A 20,812-nucleotide genomic window follows, 5' to 3' on the forward strand; every position below is an offset into this window, starting at 1 on the left:
TCAACTGGCCCCCAACAACAATCAACACACCTGTGATCAACTGGCCCCAACAACAATCAACACACCTGTGATCAACTGGCCCCCAACAACAATCAACACACACACCTGTGATCAACTGGCCCCCAACAACAATCAACACACCTGTGATCAACTGGCCCCCAACAACAATCAACACACCTGTGATCAACTGGCACCCAACAACAATCAACACACCTGTGATCAACTGGCACCCAACAACAATCAACACACCTGTGATCAACTGGCACCCAACAACAATCAACACACCTGTGATCAACTGGCACCCAACAACAATCAACACACCTGTGATCAACTGGCCCCCAACAACAATCAACACACCTGTGATCAACTGGCACCCAACAACAATCAACACACCTGTGATCAACTGGCCCCCAACAACAATCAACACACACACCTGTGATCAACTGGCACCCAACAACAATCAACACACACACCTGTGATCAACTGGCACCCAACAACAATCAACACACCTGTGATCAACTGGCCCCAACAACAATCAACACACCTGTGATCAACTGGCACCCAACAACAATCAACACACCTGTGATCAACTGGCCCCCAACAACAATGGCACCCAACAACAACACACCTGTGATCAACTGGCACCCAACAACAATCAACACACACACCTGTGATCAACTGGCACCCAACAACAATCAACACACCTGTGATCAACTGGCCCCAACAACAATCAACACACCTGTGATCAACTGGCCCCCAACAACAATCAACACACCTGTGATCAACTGGCCCCCAACAACAATCAACACACCTGTGATCAACTGTGATCACCCAACAACAATCAACACACCTGTGATCAACTGGCACCCAACAACAATCAACACACCTGTGATCAACTGGCACCCAACAACAATCAACACACCTGTGATCAACTGGCCCCCAACAACAATCAACACACCTGTGATCAACTGGCCCCCAACAACAATCAACACACCTGTGATCAACTGGCACCCAACAACAATCAACACACCTGTGATCAACTGGCACCCAACAACAATCAACACACCTGTGATCAACTGGCCCCAACAACAATCAACACACCTGTGATCAACTGGCCCCCAACAACAATCAACACACCTGTGATCAACTGGCCCCCAACAACAATCAACACACCTGTGATCAACTGGCACCCAACAACAATCAAACACACACACCTGTGATCAACTGGCAACAACAATCAACAACAATCAACACAACAACAATCACACCTGTGATCAACTGGCACCCAACAACAATCAACACACACACCTGTGATCAACTGGCCCCCAACAACAATCAACACACCTGTGATCAACTGGCCCCCAACAACAATCAACACACCTGTGATCAACTGGCCCCCAACAACAATCAACACACCTGTGATCAACTGGCCCCCAACAACAATCAACACACCTGTGATCAACTGGCACCCAACAACAATCAACACACCTGTGATCAACTGGCACCCAACAACAATCAACACACCTGTGATCAACTGGCACCCCAACAACAATCAACACACCTGTGATCAACTGGCACCCAACAGCAATCAACACACCTGTGATCAACTGGCCCCCAACAACAATCAACACACCTGTGATCAACTGGCACCCAACAACAATCAACACACCTGTGATCAACTGGCCCCCAACAACAATCAACACACCTGTGATCAACTGGCCCCCAACAACAATCAACACACCTGTGATCAACTGGCCCCCAACAACAATCAACACACCTGTGATCAACTGGCCCCCAACAACAATCAACACACCTGTGATCAACTGGCACCCAACAACAATCAACACACCTGTGATCAACTGGCCCCCAACAACAATCAACACACACACCTGTGATCAACTGGCACCCAACAACAATGGCACCCAACAACACACACACCTGTGATCAACTGGCCCCCAACAACAATCAACACACCTGTGACACCTGTGATCAACTGGCCCCAACAACAATCAACACACCTGTGATCAACTGGCACCCAACAACAATCAACACAACAACACACCTGTGATCAACTGGCACCCAACAACAATCAACAACACACCTGTGATCAACTGGCACCCAACAACAATCAACACACACACCTGTGATCAACTGGCCCCAACAACAATCAACACACCTGTGATCAACTGGCCCCAATCAACACAACAATCAACACACCTGTGATCAACTGGCCCCAACAACAATCAACACACCTGTGATCAACTGGCACCCAACAACAATCAACACACCTGTGATCAACTGGCACCCAACAACAATCAACACACCTGTGATCAACTGGCCCCCAACAACAATCAACACACCTGTGATCAACTGGCACCCAACAACAATCAACACACCTGTGATCAACTGGCCCCAACAACAATCAACACACCTGTGATCAACTGGCACCCAACAACAATCAACACACCTGTGATCAACTGGCCAACAACAATCAACACACCTGTGATCAACTGGCCCCAACAACAATCAACAATCAAACACACCTGTGATCAACTGGCCCCCAACAACAATCAACACACCTGTGATCAACTGGCCCCCAACAACAATCAACACACCTGTGATCAACTGGCCCCCAACAACAATCAACACACCTGTGATCAACTGGCACCCAACAACAATCAACACACCTGTGATCAACTGGCCCCCAACAACAATCAACACACCTGTGATCAACTGGCACCCAACAACAATCAACACACCTGTGATCAACTGGCCCCAACAACAATCAACACACCTGTGATCAACTGGCACCCAACAACAATCAACACACCTGTGATCAACTGGCCCCCAACAACAATCAACACACCTGTGATCAACTGGCCCCAACAACAATCAACACACCTGTGATCAACTGGCCCCCAACAACAATCAACACACCTGTGATCAACTGGCAACAATCAAACACCTGTGACAACTGGCCCCAACAACAATCAACACACCTGTGATCAACTGGCCCCAACAACAATCAACACACCTGTGATCAACTGGCCCCCAACAACAATCAACACACCTGTGATCAACTGGCACCCAACAACAATCAACACACCTGTGATCAACTGGCCCCCAACAACAATCAACACACCTGTGATCAACTGGCACCCAACAACAATCAACACACCTGTGATCAACTGGCCCCAACAACAATCAACACACCTGTGATCAACTGGCACCCAACAACAATCAACACACCTGTGATCAACTGGCCCCCAACAACAATCAACACACCTGTGATCAACTGGCACCCAACAACAATCAACACACCTGTGATCAACTGGCCCCCAACAACAATCAACACACCTGTGATCAACTGGCCCCCAACAACAATCAACACACCTGTGATCAACTGGCACCCAACAACAATCAACACACCTGTGATCAACTGGCCCCCAACAACAATCAACACACCTGTGATCAACTGGCACCCAACAACAATCAACACACCTGTGATCAACTGGCCCCCAACAACAATCAACACACCTGTGATCAACTGGCACCCAACAACAATCAACACACCTGTGATCAACTGGCACCCAACAACAATCAACACACCTGTGATCAACTGGCACCCAACAACAATCAACACACCTGTGATCAACTGGCCCCCAACAACAATCAACACACCTGTGATCAACTGGCACCCAACAACAATCAACACACCTGTGATCAACTGGCACCCAACAACAATCAACACACCTGTGATCAACTGGCACCCAACAACAATCAACACACCTGTGATCAACTGGCACCCAACAACAATCAACACACCTGTGATCAACTGGCCCCCAACAACAATCAACACACCTGTGATCAACTGGCACCCAACAACAATCAACACACCTGTGATCAACTGGCACCCAACAACAATCAACACACCTGTGATCAACTGGCCCCCAACAACAATCAACACACCTGTGATCAACTGGCACCCAACAACAATCAACACACCTGTGATCAACTGGCCCCCAACAACAATCAACACACCTGTGATCAACTGGCACCCAACAACAATCAACACACCTGTGATCAACTGGCCCCCAACAACAATCAACACACCTGTGATCAACTGGCACCCAACAACAATCAACACACCTGTGATCAACTGGCCCCCAACAACAATCAACACACCTGTGATCAACTGGCACCCAACAACAATCAACACACCTGTGATCAACTGGCCCCCAACAACAATCAACACACCTGTGATCAACTGGCACCCAACAACAATCAACACACCTGTGATCAACTGGCACCCAACAACAATCAACACACCTGTGATCAACTGGCCCCCAACAACAATCAACACACCTGTGATCAACTGGCACCCAACAACAATCAACACACCTGTGATCAACTGGCACCCAACAACAATCAACACACACACCTGTGATCAACTGGCACCCAACAACAATCAACACACCTGTGATCAACTGGCACCCAACAACAATCAACACACCTGTGATCAACTGGCACCCAACAACAATCAACACACCTGTGATCAACTGGCCCCCAACAACAATCAACACACCTGTGATCAACTGGCCCCCAACAACAATCAACACACCTGTGATCAACTGGCACCCAACAACAATCAACACACCTGTGATCAACTGGCCCCCAACAACAATCAACACACACACCTGTGATCAACTGGCACCCAACAACAATCAACACACCTGTGATCAACTGGCACCCAACAACAATCCCACACCTGTGACAACAATCAACAACACACACCTGTGATCAACTGGCACCCAACAACAATCAACACACCTGTGATCAACTGGCCCCCAACAACAATCAACACACCTGTGATCAACTGGCACCCAACAACAATCAACACACCTGTGATCAACTGGCCCCCAACAACAATCAACACACCTGTGATCAACTGGCCCCCAACAACAATCAACACACCTGTGATCAACTGGCCCCAACAACAATCAATCAACACACCTGTGATCAACTGGCACCCAACAACAATCAACACACCTGTGATCAACTGGCCCCCAACAACAATCAACACACACCTGTGATCAACTGGCCCCCAACAACAATCAACACACCTGTGATCAACTGGCACCCAACAACAATCAACACACCTGTGATCAACTGGCCCCCAACAACAATCAACACACCTGTGATCAACTGGCCCCCAACAACAATCAACACACCTGTGATCAACTGGCACCCAACAACAATCAACACACCTGTGATCAACTGGCCCCCAACAACAATCAACACACCTGTGATCAACTGGCCCCCAACAACAATCAACACACCTGTGATCAACTGGCCCCCAACAACAATCAACACACACACCTGTGATCAACTGGCCCCCAACAACAATCAACACACCTGTGATCAACTGGCACCCAACAACAATCAACACACCTGTGATCAACTGGCCCCAACAACAATCAATCACCTGTGACACACACACCTGTGATCAACTGGCCCCAACAACAATCAACACACCTGTGATCAACTGGCCCCAATCAACAACAATCAACACACACACCTGTGATCAACTGGCACCCAACAACAATCAACACACCTGTGATCAACTGGCCCCCAACAACAATCAACACACACACCTGTGATCAACTGGCCCCCAACAACAATCAACACACACACCTGTGATCAACTGGCACAACCAACAACAATCAACACACCTGTGATCAACACACACCTGTGATCAACTGGCCCCCAACAACAATCAACACACCTGTGATCAACTGGCCCCCAACAACAATCAACACACCTGTGATCAACTGGCACCCAACAACAATCAACACACCTGTGATCAACTGGCCCCCAACAACAATCAACACACACACCTGTGATCAACTGGCCCCCAACAACAATCAACACACCTGTGATCAACTGGCCCCCAACAACAATCAACACACCTGTGATCAACTGGCCCCCACAAACAATCAACACACCTGTGATCAACTGGCACCCAACAACAATCAACACACCTGTGATCAACTGGCACCCAACAACAATCAACACACCTGTGATCAACTGGCCCCCAACAACAATCAACACACACACCTGTGATCAACTGGCCCCCAACAACAATCAACACACACACCTGTGATCAACTGGCACCCAACAACAATCAACACACCTGTGATCAACTGGCCCCCAACAACAATCAACACACACACCTGTGATCAACTGGCACCCAACAACAATCAACACACACACCTGTGATCAACTGGCACCCAACAACAATCAACACACCTGTGATCAACTGGCCCCCAACAACAATCAACACACCTGTGATCAACTGGCCCCCAACAACAATCAACACACACACCTGTGATCAACTGGCACCCAACAACAATCAACACACACCTGTGATCAACTGGCACCCAACAACAATCAACACACACACCTGTGATCAACTGGCCCCCAACAACAATCAACACACCTGTGATCAACTGGCCCCCAACAACAATCAACACACCTGTGATCAACTGGCCCCCAACAACAATCAACACACCTGTGATCAACTGGCACCCAACAACAATCAACACACCTGTGATCAACTGGCACCCAACAACAATCAACACACCTGTGATCAACTGGCACCCAACAACAATCAACACACCTGTGATCAACTGGCCCCCAACAACAATCAACACACCTGTGATCAACTGGCCCCCAACAACAATCAACACACCTGTGATCAACTGGCACCCAACAACAATCAACACACCTGTGATCAACTGGCACCCAACAACAATCAACACACCTGTGATCAACTGGCACCCAACAACAATCAACACACCTGTGATCAACTGGCCCCCAACAACAATCAACACACCTGTGATCAACTGGCACCCAACAACAATCAACACACCTGTGATCAACTGGCCCCCAACAACAATCAACACACACACCTGTGATCAACTGGCACCCAACAACAATCAACACACACACCTGTGATCAACTGGCACCCAACAACAATCAACACACCTGTGATCAACTGGCCCCCAACAACAATCAACACACCTGTGATCAACTGGCCCCCAACAACAATCAACACACACACCTGTGATCAACTGGCACCCAACAACAATCAACACACACACCTGTGATCAACTGGCACCCAACAACAATCAACACACACACCTGTGATCAACTGGCCCCCAACAACAATCAACACACCTGTGATCAACTGGCCCCCAACAACAATCAACACACCTGTGATCAACTGGCACCCAACAACAATCAACACACCTGTGATCAACTGGCCCCCAACAACAATCAACACACCTGTGATCAACTGGCCCCCAACAACAATCAACACACCTGTGATCAACTGGCACCCAACAACAATCAACACACCTGTGATCAACTGGCCCCCAACAACAATCAACACACCTGTGATCAACTGGCCCCCAACAACAATCAACACACCTGTGATCAACTGGCCCCCAACAACAATCAACACACCTGTGATCAACTGGCACCCAACAACAATCAACACACCTGTGATCAACTGGCACCCAACAACAATCAACACACCTGTGATCAACTGGCACCCAACAACAATCAACACACCTGTGATCAACTGGCCCCCAACAACAATCAACACACCTGTGATCAACTGGCCCCCAACAACAATCAACACACCTGTGATCAACTGGCCCCCAACAACAATCAACACACCTGTGATCAACTGGCCCCCAACAACAATCAACACACCTGTGATCAACTGGCACCCAACAACAATCAACACACCTGTGATCAAGTTGAATTGAATGTTATTGAAAAGACTGTTGACGTTGCATCACACAAACGGGTTTCACATCTTATGAACATCCTTTAGACAAGAGGTAACTTGTGACCCCCCCTAGAGGACAATCCCTAACAAACGGCGCCTACGTCACCTTTCAGACACGGAACAAAACTAAACGTGAGGACAGAATGACTTTATTTTGCTTTATCATTATCAAGATTAGTTTACACACTGACACACATCAGTATACAATCCTATTGGTGTCATTGTGTACAATACAATGATACCAATACGATACACAATACATTGTGTACAATCATTGTGTACAATATGTACACACACACACCGCACAATTTTTCGGGAAAATAAATATATTTATTTAATACAAAAATAATCTCTATCAATTAAAGGCCAAAACGAAATAGCAAAGCCTGGCTGTATATAAGACTGAAACTATAATGTGTAAATAAGTCAATATAAGTACTGTAATTTGATAATGGACTTATTCACAGTCCTGGGTTGTGAAGTCTTCATCCCAGCAGAGAGAGTTAGTGGTGGTGCTGAAACTCGGGGAGGGTCATTATAAAGATAAACAGCAGTGTGTGTATAAGGTTGGAGTGAAGCACAAGCTGACAGAGTGACATTCAGGCGGCCATATTGGACCGTTGTGTCAGAATCTCCTCTGGGTTCTCGGGCGGTTGTCGGTGGAGACCGTGCGGTGTTTACGGTGGGCAGCACCCGTCCCTTCCTCTGTCTGAGAGGAGACAGGAAACGGTCATGTTTAACAACACTCAAAGACAACGAACAAATTAATTCAAATCAATCACAAGTGTTGGTACAAACATTTATTCTTTCAGAACCACTGAGATACTCACAAAGGGCGCTTCACCACGCGGGAAAGCTTTGTCTGCAGGGCTGCCTCCAGCTGAGGCCTGCACATCTGCAATGTATCACAATATCATGTCAGAGAGCGAGTAGGGGGTGGAGACGAGACCACTGGAAACTCTGGGCTCTGGTTAGGGTCCCTAGACACGGGCAGTAACAGGCTTGATCAAAGTTGGGGTCGTTGCAGGGTTGTACTCACATTGCAGCCGACGATTGAGTCGATTCAGGGACAGCAGCACTTTCTGCTCCTCCAGGGAGATGTTGGTGATGGTGGAGACCTGGCCCTGCTCTTGGGCTTGGTGCCCCCGGGCTTGGTGCCCCTGGTGCCCCCGGGCTTGGTGCCCCTGGCTGTGGCTGGTAGTGATCGATTGGCCCTGGTGCTGGCTGTGACCTCCACCTGGCTCTAGCCTCTGGGATGGCACCGTCTCCTTGGCTATATCACTGTCTGCCAGCAGGCCTTCACTGTGGGCCTCCACTTCTGCATACTCTGAACCAAAAAGCACAGTCAATCCAGTCAGCACAGACCACACAGTCACAACTGTCAAAATAGTCAATACAGACAACACCGTCAGTATAGTCAATACAGACACCGTCAGTATAGTCAACACAGACAACACCGTCTGTATAGTTAACACAGACAACACCGTCAGTATAGTCAACACAGACAACACCGTCTGTATAGTTAACACAGACAACACCGTCAGTATAGTCAACACAGACAACACCGTCAGTATAGTCAACACAGACAACACCGTCAGTATAGTTAACACAGACAACACCGTCAGTATAGTCAACATAGACAACACCGTCAGTATAGTCAACACAGACAACACCGTCAGTATAGTCAACATAGACAACACCGTCAGTATAGTCAATACAGACAACACCGTCAGTATAGTCAACACAGACAACACCGTCAGTATAGTCAACACAGACAACACCGTCAGTATAGTCAACACAGACAACACCGTCAGTATAGTCAACACAGACAACACCATCAGTACAGTCAACACAGACAACACCGTCAGTATAGTCAACACAGACAACACCGTCAGTATAGTCAATACAGACACCGTCAGTATAGTCAATACAGACAACACCGTCAGTATAGTCAACACAGACAACACCATCAGTACAGTCAACACAGACAACACCGTCAGTATAGTCAATACAGACAACACCGTCAGTATAGTCAATACAGACACCGTCAGTATAGTCAACACAGACACTGTCAGTATAGTCAACACAGACAACACCGTCAGTATAGTCAATACAGACAACACCGTCAGTATGGTCAACACAGACAACACCGTCAGTATAGTCAACACAGACAACACCGTCAGTATAGTCAATACAGACAACACCGTCAGTATAGTCAACACAGACAACACCGTCAGTATAGTCAATACAGACACCGTCAGTATAGTCAATACAGACAACACCGTCAGTATAGTCAACACAGACAACACCGTCAGTATAGTCAACACAGACAACACCGTCAGTATAGTCAATACAGACAACACCGTCAGTATAGTCAATACAGACAACACCGTCAGTATAGTCAACACAGACAACACCGTCAGTATAGTCAACACAGACAACACCGTCAGTATAGTCAACACAGACAACACCGTCAGTATAGTCAACACAGACAACACCGTCAGTATAGTCAACACAGACAACACCGTCAGTATAGTTAACACAGACAACACCGTCAGTATAGTCAATACAGACACCGTCAGTATAGTCAATACAGACACCGTCAGTATAGTCAATACAGACAACACCGTCAGTATAGTCAACACAGACAACACCGTCAGTATAGTCAACACAGACAACACCGTCAGTATAGTCAATACAGACAACACCGTCAGTATAGTCAATACAGACACCGTCAGTATAGTCAATACAGACACCGTCAGTATAGTCAATACAGACAACACCGTCAGTATAGTCAATACAGACAACACCGTCAGTATAGTCAATACAGACACCGTCAGTATAGTCAATACAGACACCGTCAGTATAGTCAATACAGACACCGTCAGTATAGTCAACACAGACAACACCGTCAGTATAGTCAATACAGACAACACCGTCAGTATAGTCAATACAAACAACACCGTCAGTATAGTCAATACAGACACCGTCAGTATAGTCAACACAGACACCGTCAGTATAGTCAACACAGACAACACCGTCAGTACAGTCAATACAGACACCATCAGTATAGTCAACACAGACAACACCGTCAGTATAGTCAATACAGACAACACCGTCAGTATAGTCAACACAGACAATACTGTCAGTATAGTCAATACAGACAACACCATCAGTATAGTCAATACAGACAACACCGTCAGTATAGTCAATACAGACAACACCGTCAGTATAGTCAACACAGACAACACCGTCAGTATAGTCAATACAGACAACACTGTCAGTATAGTCAATACAGACAACACCGTCAGTATAGTCAATACAGACAACACCGTCAGTATAGTCAATACAGACAACACCGTCAGTATAGTCAATACAGACAACACCGTCAGTATAGTCAATACAGACAACACCGTCAGTATAGTCAACACAGACAACACCGTCAGTATAGTCAATACAGACACCGTCAGTATAGTCAATACAGACAACACCGTCAGTATAGTCAATACAGACAACACCGTCAGTATAGTCAATACAGACACCGTCAGTATAGGCAATACAGACAACACCGTCAGTATAGTCAATACAGACAACACCGTCAGTATAGTCAATACAGACAACACCGTCAGTATAGTCAATACAGACAACACCGTCAGTATAGTCAATACAGACAACACCGTCAGTATAGTCAACACAGACAACACCGTCAGTATAGTCAATACAGACACTGTCAGTATAGTCAATACAGACAACACCGTCAGTATAGTCAATACAGACAACACCGTCAGTATAGTCAATACAGACAACACCGTCAGTATAGTCAATACAGACAACACCGTCAGTATAGTCAACACAGACACCGTCAGTATAGTCAACACAGACAACACCGTCAGTATAGTCAATACAGACAACACCGTCAGTATAGTCAACACAGACAACACCGTCAGTATAGTCAATACAGACAACACCGTCAGTATAGTCAACACAGACAACACCGTCAGTATAGTGAACACAGACAACACCGTCAGTACAGTCAACACAGACAACACCATCAGTATAGTCAACACAGACAACACCGTCAGTATAGTCAATACAGACAACACCGTCAGTATAGTCAATACAGACAACACCGTCAGTATAGTCAACACAGACAACACCATCAGTATAGTCAATACAGGCACCGTCAGTATAGTCAATACAGACAACACCGTCAGTATAGTCAACACAGACAACACCGTCAGTATAGTCAATACAGACACCGTCAGTATAGTCAACACAGACAACACCGTCAGTATAGTCAATACAGACACCGTCAGTATAGTCAATACAGACAACACCGTCAGTATAGTCAATACAGACAACACCGTCAGTATAGTCAATACAGACAACACCGTCAGTATAGTCAATACAGACAACACCGTCAGTATAGTCAATACAGACAACACCGTCAGTATAGTCAACACAGACAACACCGTCAGTATAGTCAACACAGACAACACCATCAGTATAGTCAATACAGACAACACCGTCAGTATAGTCAACACAGACACCGTCAGTATAGTCAACACAGACACCGTCAGTATAGTCAATACAGACAACACCGTCAGTATAGTCAACACAGACAACACCGTCAGTATAGTCAACACAGACAACACAGTCAGTATAGTCAACACAGACAACACAGTCATCGCAGTCTACATAGACATCAAGGTCAACAAATATATAATCACAGTCAACACAGTAAAGGCAGTCAACATAGTATCACAGTCAACACAGTCAAGAGAGTCAACACAGTAAAGCCAGTCAACACAGTAAAGCCAGTCAACACAGTAAAGCCAGTCAACACAGTAAAGCCAGTCAACACAGTCAACACAGTAAAGCCAGTCAACACAGTAAAGACAGTCAACACAGTAAAGCCAGTCAACACAGTCAACACAGTAAAGACAGTCAACACAGTAAAGCCAGTCAACACAGTAAAGACAGTCAACACAGTAAAGCCAGTCAACACAGTAAAGCCAGTCAACACTGTAAAGCCAGTCAACACAGTCAACACAGTAAAGCCAGTCAACACAGTAAAGCCAGTCAACACAGTAAACAGTCAAGCCAGTCAACACAGTAAAGCCAGTCAACACAGTAAAGCCAGTCAACACAGTAAAGCCAGTCAACACAGTCAACACAGTAAAGACAGTCAACACAGTAAAGCCAGTCAACACAGTAAAGCCAGTCAACACAGTAAAGCCAGTCAACACAGTCAACACAGTAAAGACAGTCAACACAATAAAGACAGTCAACACTGTAAAGCCAGTCAACACAGTAAAGCCAGTCAACACAGTCAACACAGTAAAGACAGTCAACACAGTAAAGACAGTCAACACTGTAAAGACAGTCAACACAATAAAGACAGTCAACACAGTAAAGACAGTCAACACTGTAAAGACAGTCAACACAGTAAAGACAGTCAACACTGTAAAGACAGTCAACACAGCAAAGACAGTCAACACAGTAAAGCCAGTCAACACAGTAAAGCCAGTCAACACAGTAAAGCCAGTCAACACAGTAAATACAGTCAACACAGTAAAGCCAGTCAACACAGTAAAGACAGTCAACACAGTAAAGCCAGTCAACACAGTAAAGCCAGTCAACACAGTAAAGCCAGTCAACACAGTAAAGCCAGTCAACACAGTCAACACAGTAAAGACAGTCAACACAGTAAAGACAGTCAACACTGTAAAGCCAGTCAACACAGTAAAGCCAGTCAACACAGTCAACACAGTAAAGACAGTCAACACTGTAAAGACAGTCAACACAGTAAAACCAGTCAACACAGTAAAGCCAGTCAACACAGTAAAGCCAGTCAACACAGTAAAGCCAGTCAACACAGTAAAGCCAGTCAACACAGTAAAGACAGTCAACACAGTAAAGCCAGTCAACACAGTAAAGACAGTCAACACAGTAAAGCCAGTCAACACAGTAAAGACAGTCAACACAGTAAAGCCAGTCAACACAGTAAAGCCAGTCAACACAGTAAAGACAGTCAACACAGTAAAGCCAGTCAACACAGTAAAGACAGTCAACACTGTCAAGACAGTCAACACAGTAAAGACAGTCAACACAGTAAAGACAGTCAACACTGTCAAGACAGTCAACACAGTAAAGACAGTCAACACAGTAAAGACAGTCAACACAGTAAAGACAGTCAACACTGTCAAGACAGTCAACACAGTAAAGACAGTCAACACAGTCAAGACAGTCAACACAGTAAAGACAGTCAACACTTTAAAGACATTCAGCACAGTAAAGACAGTCAACACAGTCGACAGTCAACACAGTAAAGCCAGTCAACACAGTAAAGCCAGTCAACACAGTAAAGCCAGTCAACACAGTAAAGCCAGTCAACACAGTAAAGCCAGTCAACACAGTAAAGACAGTCAACACAGTAAAGCCAGTCAACACAGTAAAGACAGTCAACACAGTCGACAGTCAACACAGTCGACAGTCAACACAGTAAAGCCAGTCAACACAGTAAAAACAGTCAACACAGTAAAGCCAGTCAACACAGTAAAGCCAGTCAACACAGTAAAGCCAGTCAACACAGTAAAGACATCAACACAGCAAGCCAGTAAAGACAGTCAACACAGTAAAGACAGTCAACACAGTAAAGACAGTCAACACAGTCGACAGTCAACACAGTAAAGCCAGTCAACACAGTAAAGACAGTCAACACAGTAAAGACAGTCAACACAGTCGACAGTCAACACAGTCGACAGTCAACACAGTAAAGCCAGTCAACACAGTAAAGCCAGTCAACACAGTAAAGACATTCAGCACAGTAAAGACAGTCAACACAGTAAAGCCAGTCAACACAGTAAAGACAGTCAACACAGTAAAGCCAGTCAACACAGTAAAGACAGTCAACACAGTCAAGCCAGTCAACACAGTCGACAGTCAACACAGTAAAGCCAGTCAACACAGTAAAGACAGTCAACACAGTCGACAGTCAACACAGTAAAGCCAGTCAACACAGTAAAGCCAGTCAACACAGTAAAGACAGTCAACACAGTAAAGACAGTCAACACAGTAAAGCCAGTCAACACAGTAAAGCCAGTCAACACAGTAAAGCCAGTCAACACAGTAAAGACATTCAGCACAGTAAAGACAGTCAACACAGTAAAGACAGTCAACACAGTCGACAGTCAACACAGTCGACAGTCAACACAGTAAAGCCAGTCAACACAGTAAAGACAGTCAACACAGTAAAGCCAGTCAACACAGTAAAGCCAGTCAACACAGTAAAGCCAGTCAACACAGTAAAGACATTCAGCACAGTAAAGACAGTCAACACAGTAAAGCCAGTCAACACAGTAAAGCCAGTCAACACAGTAAAGCCAGTCAACACAGTAAAGACAGTCAACACAGTCAAGCCAGTCAACACAGTAGACAGTCAACACAGTAAAGCCAGTCAACACAGTAAAGCCAGTCAACACAGTAAAGCCAGTCAACACAGTAAAGCCAGTCAACACAGTAAAGATAGTCAACACAGTAAAGACAGTCAACACAGTAAAGACAGTCAACACAGTAAAGACAGTCAACACACACGCGTATTTTGTCTCCACGTGTCTATCGCCGATCAGAACATTGACCGATTAGCAACTCGCTGTCCTCTCAAGAGGAAGCTTCTAAAAAATGAAAACAATTGTTCAAATAAATGATGCAAAAGAGATGCCAAACAAGTTAGGCTGCTCAGCTGATTGGTTGACATACAGTAAATTGAGAAATGTAAACAAAACAAAAATCACAAAAACAACAAGAAATGATATGACCAAATAAGGATGAATTATATAAAACACAATGGGAAAAACCTTTGGAATAGCGTAGATCATTACAACACAAACTTTGGCCGTGGCCAATCATTTCAATCACGATTTCCCTGGGAAAGTGGACAAACTGACAAGTGAAATGACAACACTGAACAGTGAGCCATCATAGTTTTGTAGAAAATATCTAATAATGAAAGAGAAGGATCGCTGTTCTGAATGTGGTCACGTTTGTGTGGAAGAGGTGGAAAACCTATTGTTATCCATCAATAATGATGAGCCACCAGGTACAGACAACCTAGAGGGTAATCTATAGAGAATGGTAGCAGACTGTATTACCACCAGATATAGATAACCTATAGGGTAAACTATAGAGAATGGTAGCAGACTGTATTACCACCAGATATATAGATAACCTAGAGGGTAAACTATAGAGAATGGTAGCAGACTATATTACCACCAGGTATAGACAACCTAGAGGGTAAACTATAGAGAATGGTAGCAGACTGTATTACCACCAGATATATAGATAACCTAGAGGGTAAACTATAGAGAATGGTAGCAGACTGTATTACCACCAGGTATAGACAACCTAGAGGGTAAACTATAGAGAATGGTAGCAGACTGTATTACCACCAGGTATAGATAACCTAGATGGTAAACTATAGAGAATGGTAGCAGACTGTATTACCACCAGGTATAGACAACCTAGATGGTAAACAATAGAGAATGGTAGCAGACTGTATTACCACCAGGTATAGACAACCTAGATGGTAAACTATAGAGAATGGTAGCAGACTGTATTACCACCAGGTATAGATAACCTAGATGGTAAACTATAGAGAATGGTAGCAGACTGTATTACCACCAGGTATAGATAACCTAGATGGTAAACTATAGAGAATGGTAGCAGACTGTATTACCACCAGGTATAGACAACCTAGATGGTAAACTATAGAGAATGGTAGCAGACTGTATTACCACCAGGTATAGACAACCTAGATGGTAAACTATAGAGAATGGTAGCAGACTGTATTACCACCAGGTATAGATAACCTAGATGGTAAACTATAGAGAATGGTAGCAGACTGTATTACCACCAGGTATAGACAACCTAGATGGTAAACAATAGAGAATGGTAGCAGACTGTATTACCACCAGGTATAGACAACCTAGATGGTAAACTATAGAGAATGGTAGCAGACTGTATTACCACCAGGTATAGACAACCTAGATGGTAAACTATAGAGAATGGTAGCAGACTGTATTACCACCAGGTATAGAAAACCTAGATGGTAAACTATAGAGAATGGTAGCAGACTGTATTACCACCAGGTATAGACAACCTAGAGGGTAAACAATAGAGAATGGTAGCAGACTGTATTACCACCAGGTATAGACAACCTAGATGGTAAACTATAGATAATGGTAGCTGACTGTATTGCCACCCTTATTGACCATATCTTTAACCAAAGCCTAAAGGAGTGTCTGTCCACAGGCGTGGAAGGACCTAAAGGATTTCCACTGCCTAAAAATAGTAAAGCACCCTTTGCTGGCCCCAACAGCCTCCCAATCAGTTTGCTGCCTGTTCTTAGTAAAACAGATGGAGACGACACAATGCTAACCGCTAACTTTCAGCTTATACATTTACATTTAAGTCATTTAGCAGACGCTCTTATCCAGAGCGACTTACAAATTGGTGCATTCACCTTATGACATCCAGTGGAACAGCCACTTTACAATAGTGCATCTAGATCTTTTAGGGGGGGGGTGAGAAGGATTACTTATCCTATCCTAGGTATTCCTTAAAGAGGTGGGGTTTCAGGTGTCTCCGGAAGGTGGTGATTGACTCCGCTGTCCTGGCGTCGTGACGGAGTTTGTTCCACCATTGGGGGGCCAGAGCAGCGAACAGTTTTGAATGGGCTGAGCGGGAACTGTACTTCCTCAGTGGTAGGGAGGCGAGCAGGCCAGAGGTGGATGAACGCAGTGCCCTTGTTTGGGTGTAGGGCCTGATCAGAGCCTGGAGGTACTGAGGTGCCGTTCCCCTCACAGCTCCGTAGGCAAGCACCATGGTCTTGTAGCGGATGCGAGCTTCAACTGGAAGCCAGTGGAGAGAGCGGAGGAGCGGGGTGACGTGAGAGAACTTGGGAAGGTTGAACACCAGACGTATAGAGGAGAACACTCCACTTGCACTGCACTGACTCAGATGACTGCTGATTGGTTAAAATACATGGATAATATGATGATAGTTGGAGCTGTTATTGTTAGATTTCAGTGCAGCCTTTGATGTTATTGATCATAAATAGTTACAAACAAAAAAAATCTTTACACCTCCTGTCATCACATGGTTGGTTATTTATCAATAGAACCCAGAGAGTATTCTTTAATAGAAGCTTCTCTAACATCAGATTTGTACAGTGCGGTGTCCCTCAGGGTAATTTCCTTGAGCCGTTACTCTTCTCCAGATTTACAAATGATTTGCCGCTGGTCTTACAGGCAGCTAGAATGACGGATGTATGAGGATGTTTACACACTCTTACAGGCAGCTAGAATGACGGATGTATGAGGATGTTTACACACTCTTACAGGCAGCTAGAATGACGGATGTATAAGGATGTTTACACACTCTTACAGGCAGCTAGAATGACGGATGTATAAGGATGTTTACACACTCTTACAGGCAGCTAGAATGACGGATGTATAAGGATGTTTACACACTCTTACAGGCAGCTAGAATGACGGATGTACGAGGATGTTTACACACTCTTACAGGCAGTTAGAATGACGGATGTACGAGGATGTTTACACACTCTTACAGGCAGCTAGAATGACGGATGTACGAGGATGTTTACACACTCTTACAGGCAGCTAGAATGACGGATGTATAAGGATGTTTACACACTCTTACAGGCAGCTAGAATGACGGATGTACGAGGATGTTTACACACTCTTACAGGCAGCTAGAATGACGGATGTATAAGGATGTTTACACACTCTTACAGGCAGCTAGAATGACGGATGTACGAGGATGTTTACACACTCTTACAGGCAGCTAGAATGACGGATGTATGAGGATGTTTACACACTCTTACAGGCAGCTAGTATGACGGATGTATGAGGATGTTTACACACTCTTACAGGCAGCTAGTATGACGGATGTATGAGGATGTTTACACACTCTTACAGGCAGCTAGAATGACGGATGTACGAGGATGTTTACACACTCTTACAGGCAGCTAGAATGACGGATGTACGAGGATGTTTACACACTCTTACAGGCAGCTAGAATGACGGATGTATGAGGATGTTTACACACTCTTACAGGCAGCTAGAATGACGGATGTACGAGGATGTTTACACACTCTTACAGGCAGCTAGAATGACGGATGTACGAGGATGTTTACACACTCTTACAGGCAGCTAGAATGACGGATGTACGAGGATGTTTACACACTCTTACAGGCAGCTAGAATGACGGATGTACGAGGATGTTTACACACTCTTACAGGCAGCTAGAATGACGGATGTACGAGGATGTTTACACAATGCCAACGAGCTACCTGGGATTCTAAATAAGGAGTTACAGTCAATTAATAATGAATAAATACATCTCAGACTAAAAGCATTGTACCTGGTTCAAAACATTCTCTAAGACCTAAACCGGTGTTGTACATAAAAGGGAGTGACCATTGAACAAGTTGAGGAAGCTAAACTCCTAGGAGTAACATTGGATGGTCAATTATCATAGTCACATTGGCAAAGTTGTTTTGAAGATGGGGAGAGACGTCTGTAAAAAGAAAAATCTAGGTTCAGGCTCTGGTATACTCCCCATCTTGATTACAGTCCAGAAATATGGTCAAGTGCAGCAAGGAAAGACCCAGCAAAGCTTCAGCTGGCTGAAAATAAAGCACCACACCTTGCCCTTAACTGCACACGCAGAAGTAACATCAACAACATGAATGATAGTCTTTCCTGGTTGAGGGTTGACGAGAGATTAACTGCTTCTCTTTATTGTTTTTATGAGAAATAATACTGTGATGAAAATGTCATATTGTCTGCATTATCAAATAACATTCAGCTCAGATACACATACATACCCCACTAGACATGCCACCAGGGGTCTCTTCAGATACCCATACATACCCCACTAGACATGCCACCAGGGGTCTCTTCAGACACCCATACATACCCCACTAGACATGCCACCAGGGGTCTCTTCAGACACCCATACATACCCCACTAGACATGCCACCAGGGGTCTCTTCAGACACCCATACATACCCCACTAGACATGCCACCAGGGGTCTCTTCAGACACCCATACATACCCCACTAGACATGCCACCAGGGGTCTCATCACAGTCCCCAAGTCCAAAACGAACTCACGGCAACACACAGTATTATACCAACTAGACATGCCACCAGGGGTCTCTTCACAGTCCCCAAGTCCAAAACGAACTCACGGCAACACACAGTATTATACCAACTAGACATGCCACCAGGGGTCTCTTCACAGTCCCCAAGTCCAAAACGAACTCACGGCAACACACAGTATTATACCAACTAGACATGCCACCAGGGGTGGTGTCAACGGCTCGGTGTCAACGGTACCGCTGATGGCAGTGGGGTGTCCAATCTGCAGCAACTGAGTGATGTTATCGTATCAGCTTGGACCAACATCCCTGTGAAACGTTTTCCACAGGTACAATCCATGCTCCAAAGAATTCAGGCTGTTCTGGAGGCAAAGGGGTTACGAACCCGGTACTATATGGGTGTACCTAATAAACTGGCTGGTGGGTGTACATTACAGTCAACACAGTCAGTATTGATGTTAGTCTGGACTCAAGCAGCACATTTAGCGCTGATGTTAATGTCACAACAAATACTCCAGGTGTCCAGCAAAAATCCAGAGAAATAGCGCCTTACGTATAGATACACACTACTTATACAGACATTAGCACAGATACTCCCATACCCTCATGTTGAGGGGTTGAAATAGCGCCTTACGTATAGATACACACTACTTATACAGACATTAGCACAGATACTCCCATACCTTCATGTTGATGTGTCAGGTCATGTTTGCTGTGTAATGGTGTTATCAGCACCATGGCCTGTGGAAAACAAAACACATACAGACA

At 45.1% G+C, this 20,812-nt stretch overlaps 1 protein-coding gene and 1 long non-coding RNA gene across 4 annotated transcripts in view; one reads left to right on the forward strand and one right to left on the reverse strand.

Moving 5' to 3' along the window:
* Positions 1–20,812, forward strand: part of LOC127908916 (uncharacterized) — a 149,382-nt gene that overhangs the window by 64,147 nt on the left and 64,423 nt on the right. The window lies entirely within an intron of this gene.
* The window catches only part of cep126 (centrosomal protein 126), a 51,699-nt gene continuing 38,878 nt past the window's right edge, over positions 7,992–20,812 (reverse strand). For all 3 annotated transcript variants that reach the window (XM_052468723.1, XM_052468724.1, XM_052468722.1), the window contains 4 exons: positions 20,728–20,785; positions 8,898–9,185; positions 8,689–8,753; positions 7,992–8,567 (listed from right to left, as the gene is read on the reverse strand). In XM_052468723.1, coding sequence (XP_052324683.1) covers positions 8,484–8,567; positions 8,689–8,753; positions 8,898–9,185; positions 20,728–20,785 — 495 coding nt within the window. In that variant the 3' untranslated portion in view covers positions 7,992–8,483. The remainder of the gene's footprint in view (positions 8,568–8,688; positions 8,754–8,897; positions 9,186–20,727; positions 20,786–20,812) is intronic.

The sequence above is a fragment of the Oncorhynchus keta genome, chromosome 18 (assembly GCF_023373465.1).
Source record: "Oncorhynchus keta strain PuntledgeMale-10-30-2019 chromosome 18, Oket_V2, whole genome shotgun sequence".
Taxonomy (NCBI): Eukaryota; Metazoa; Chordata; class Actinopteri; order Salmoniformes; family Salmonidae; genus Oncorhynchus; species Oncorhynchus keta.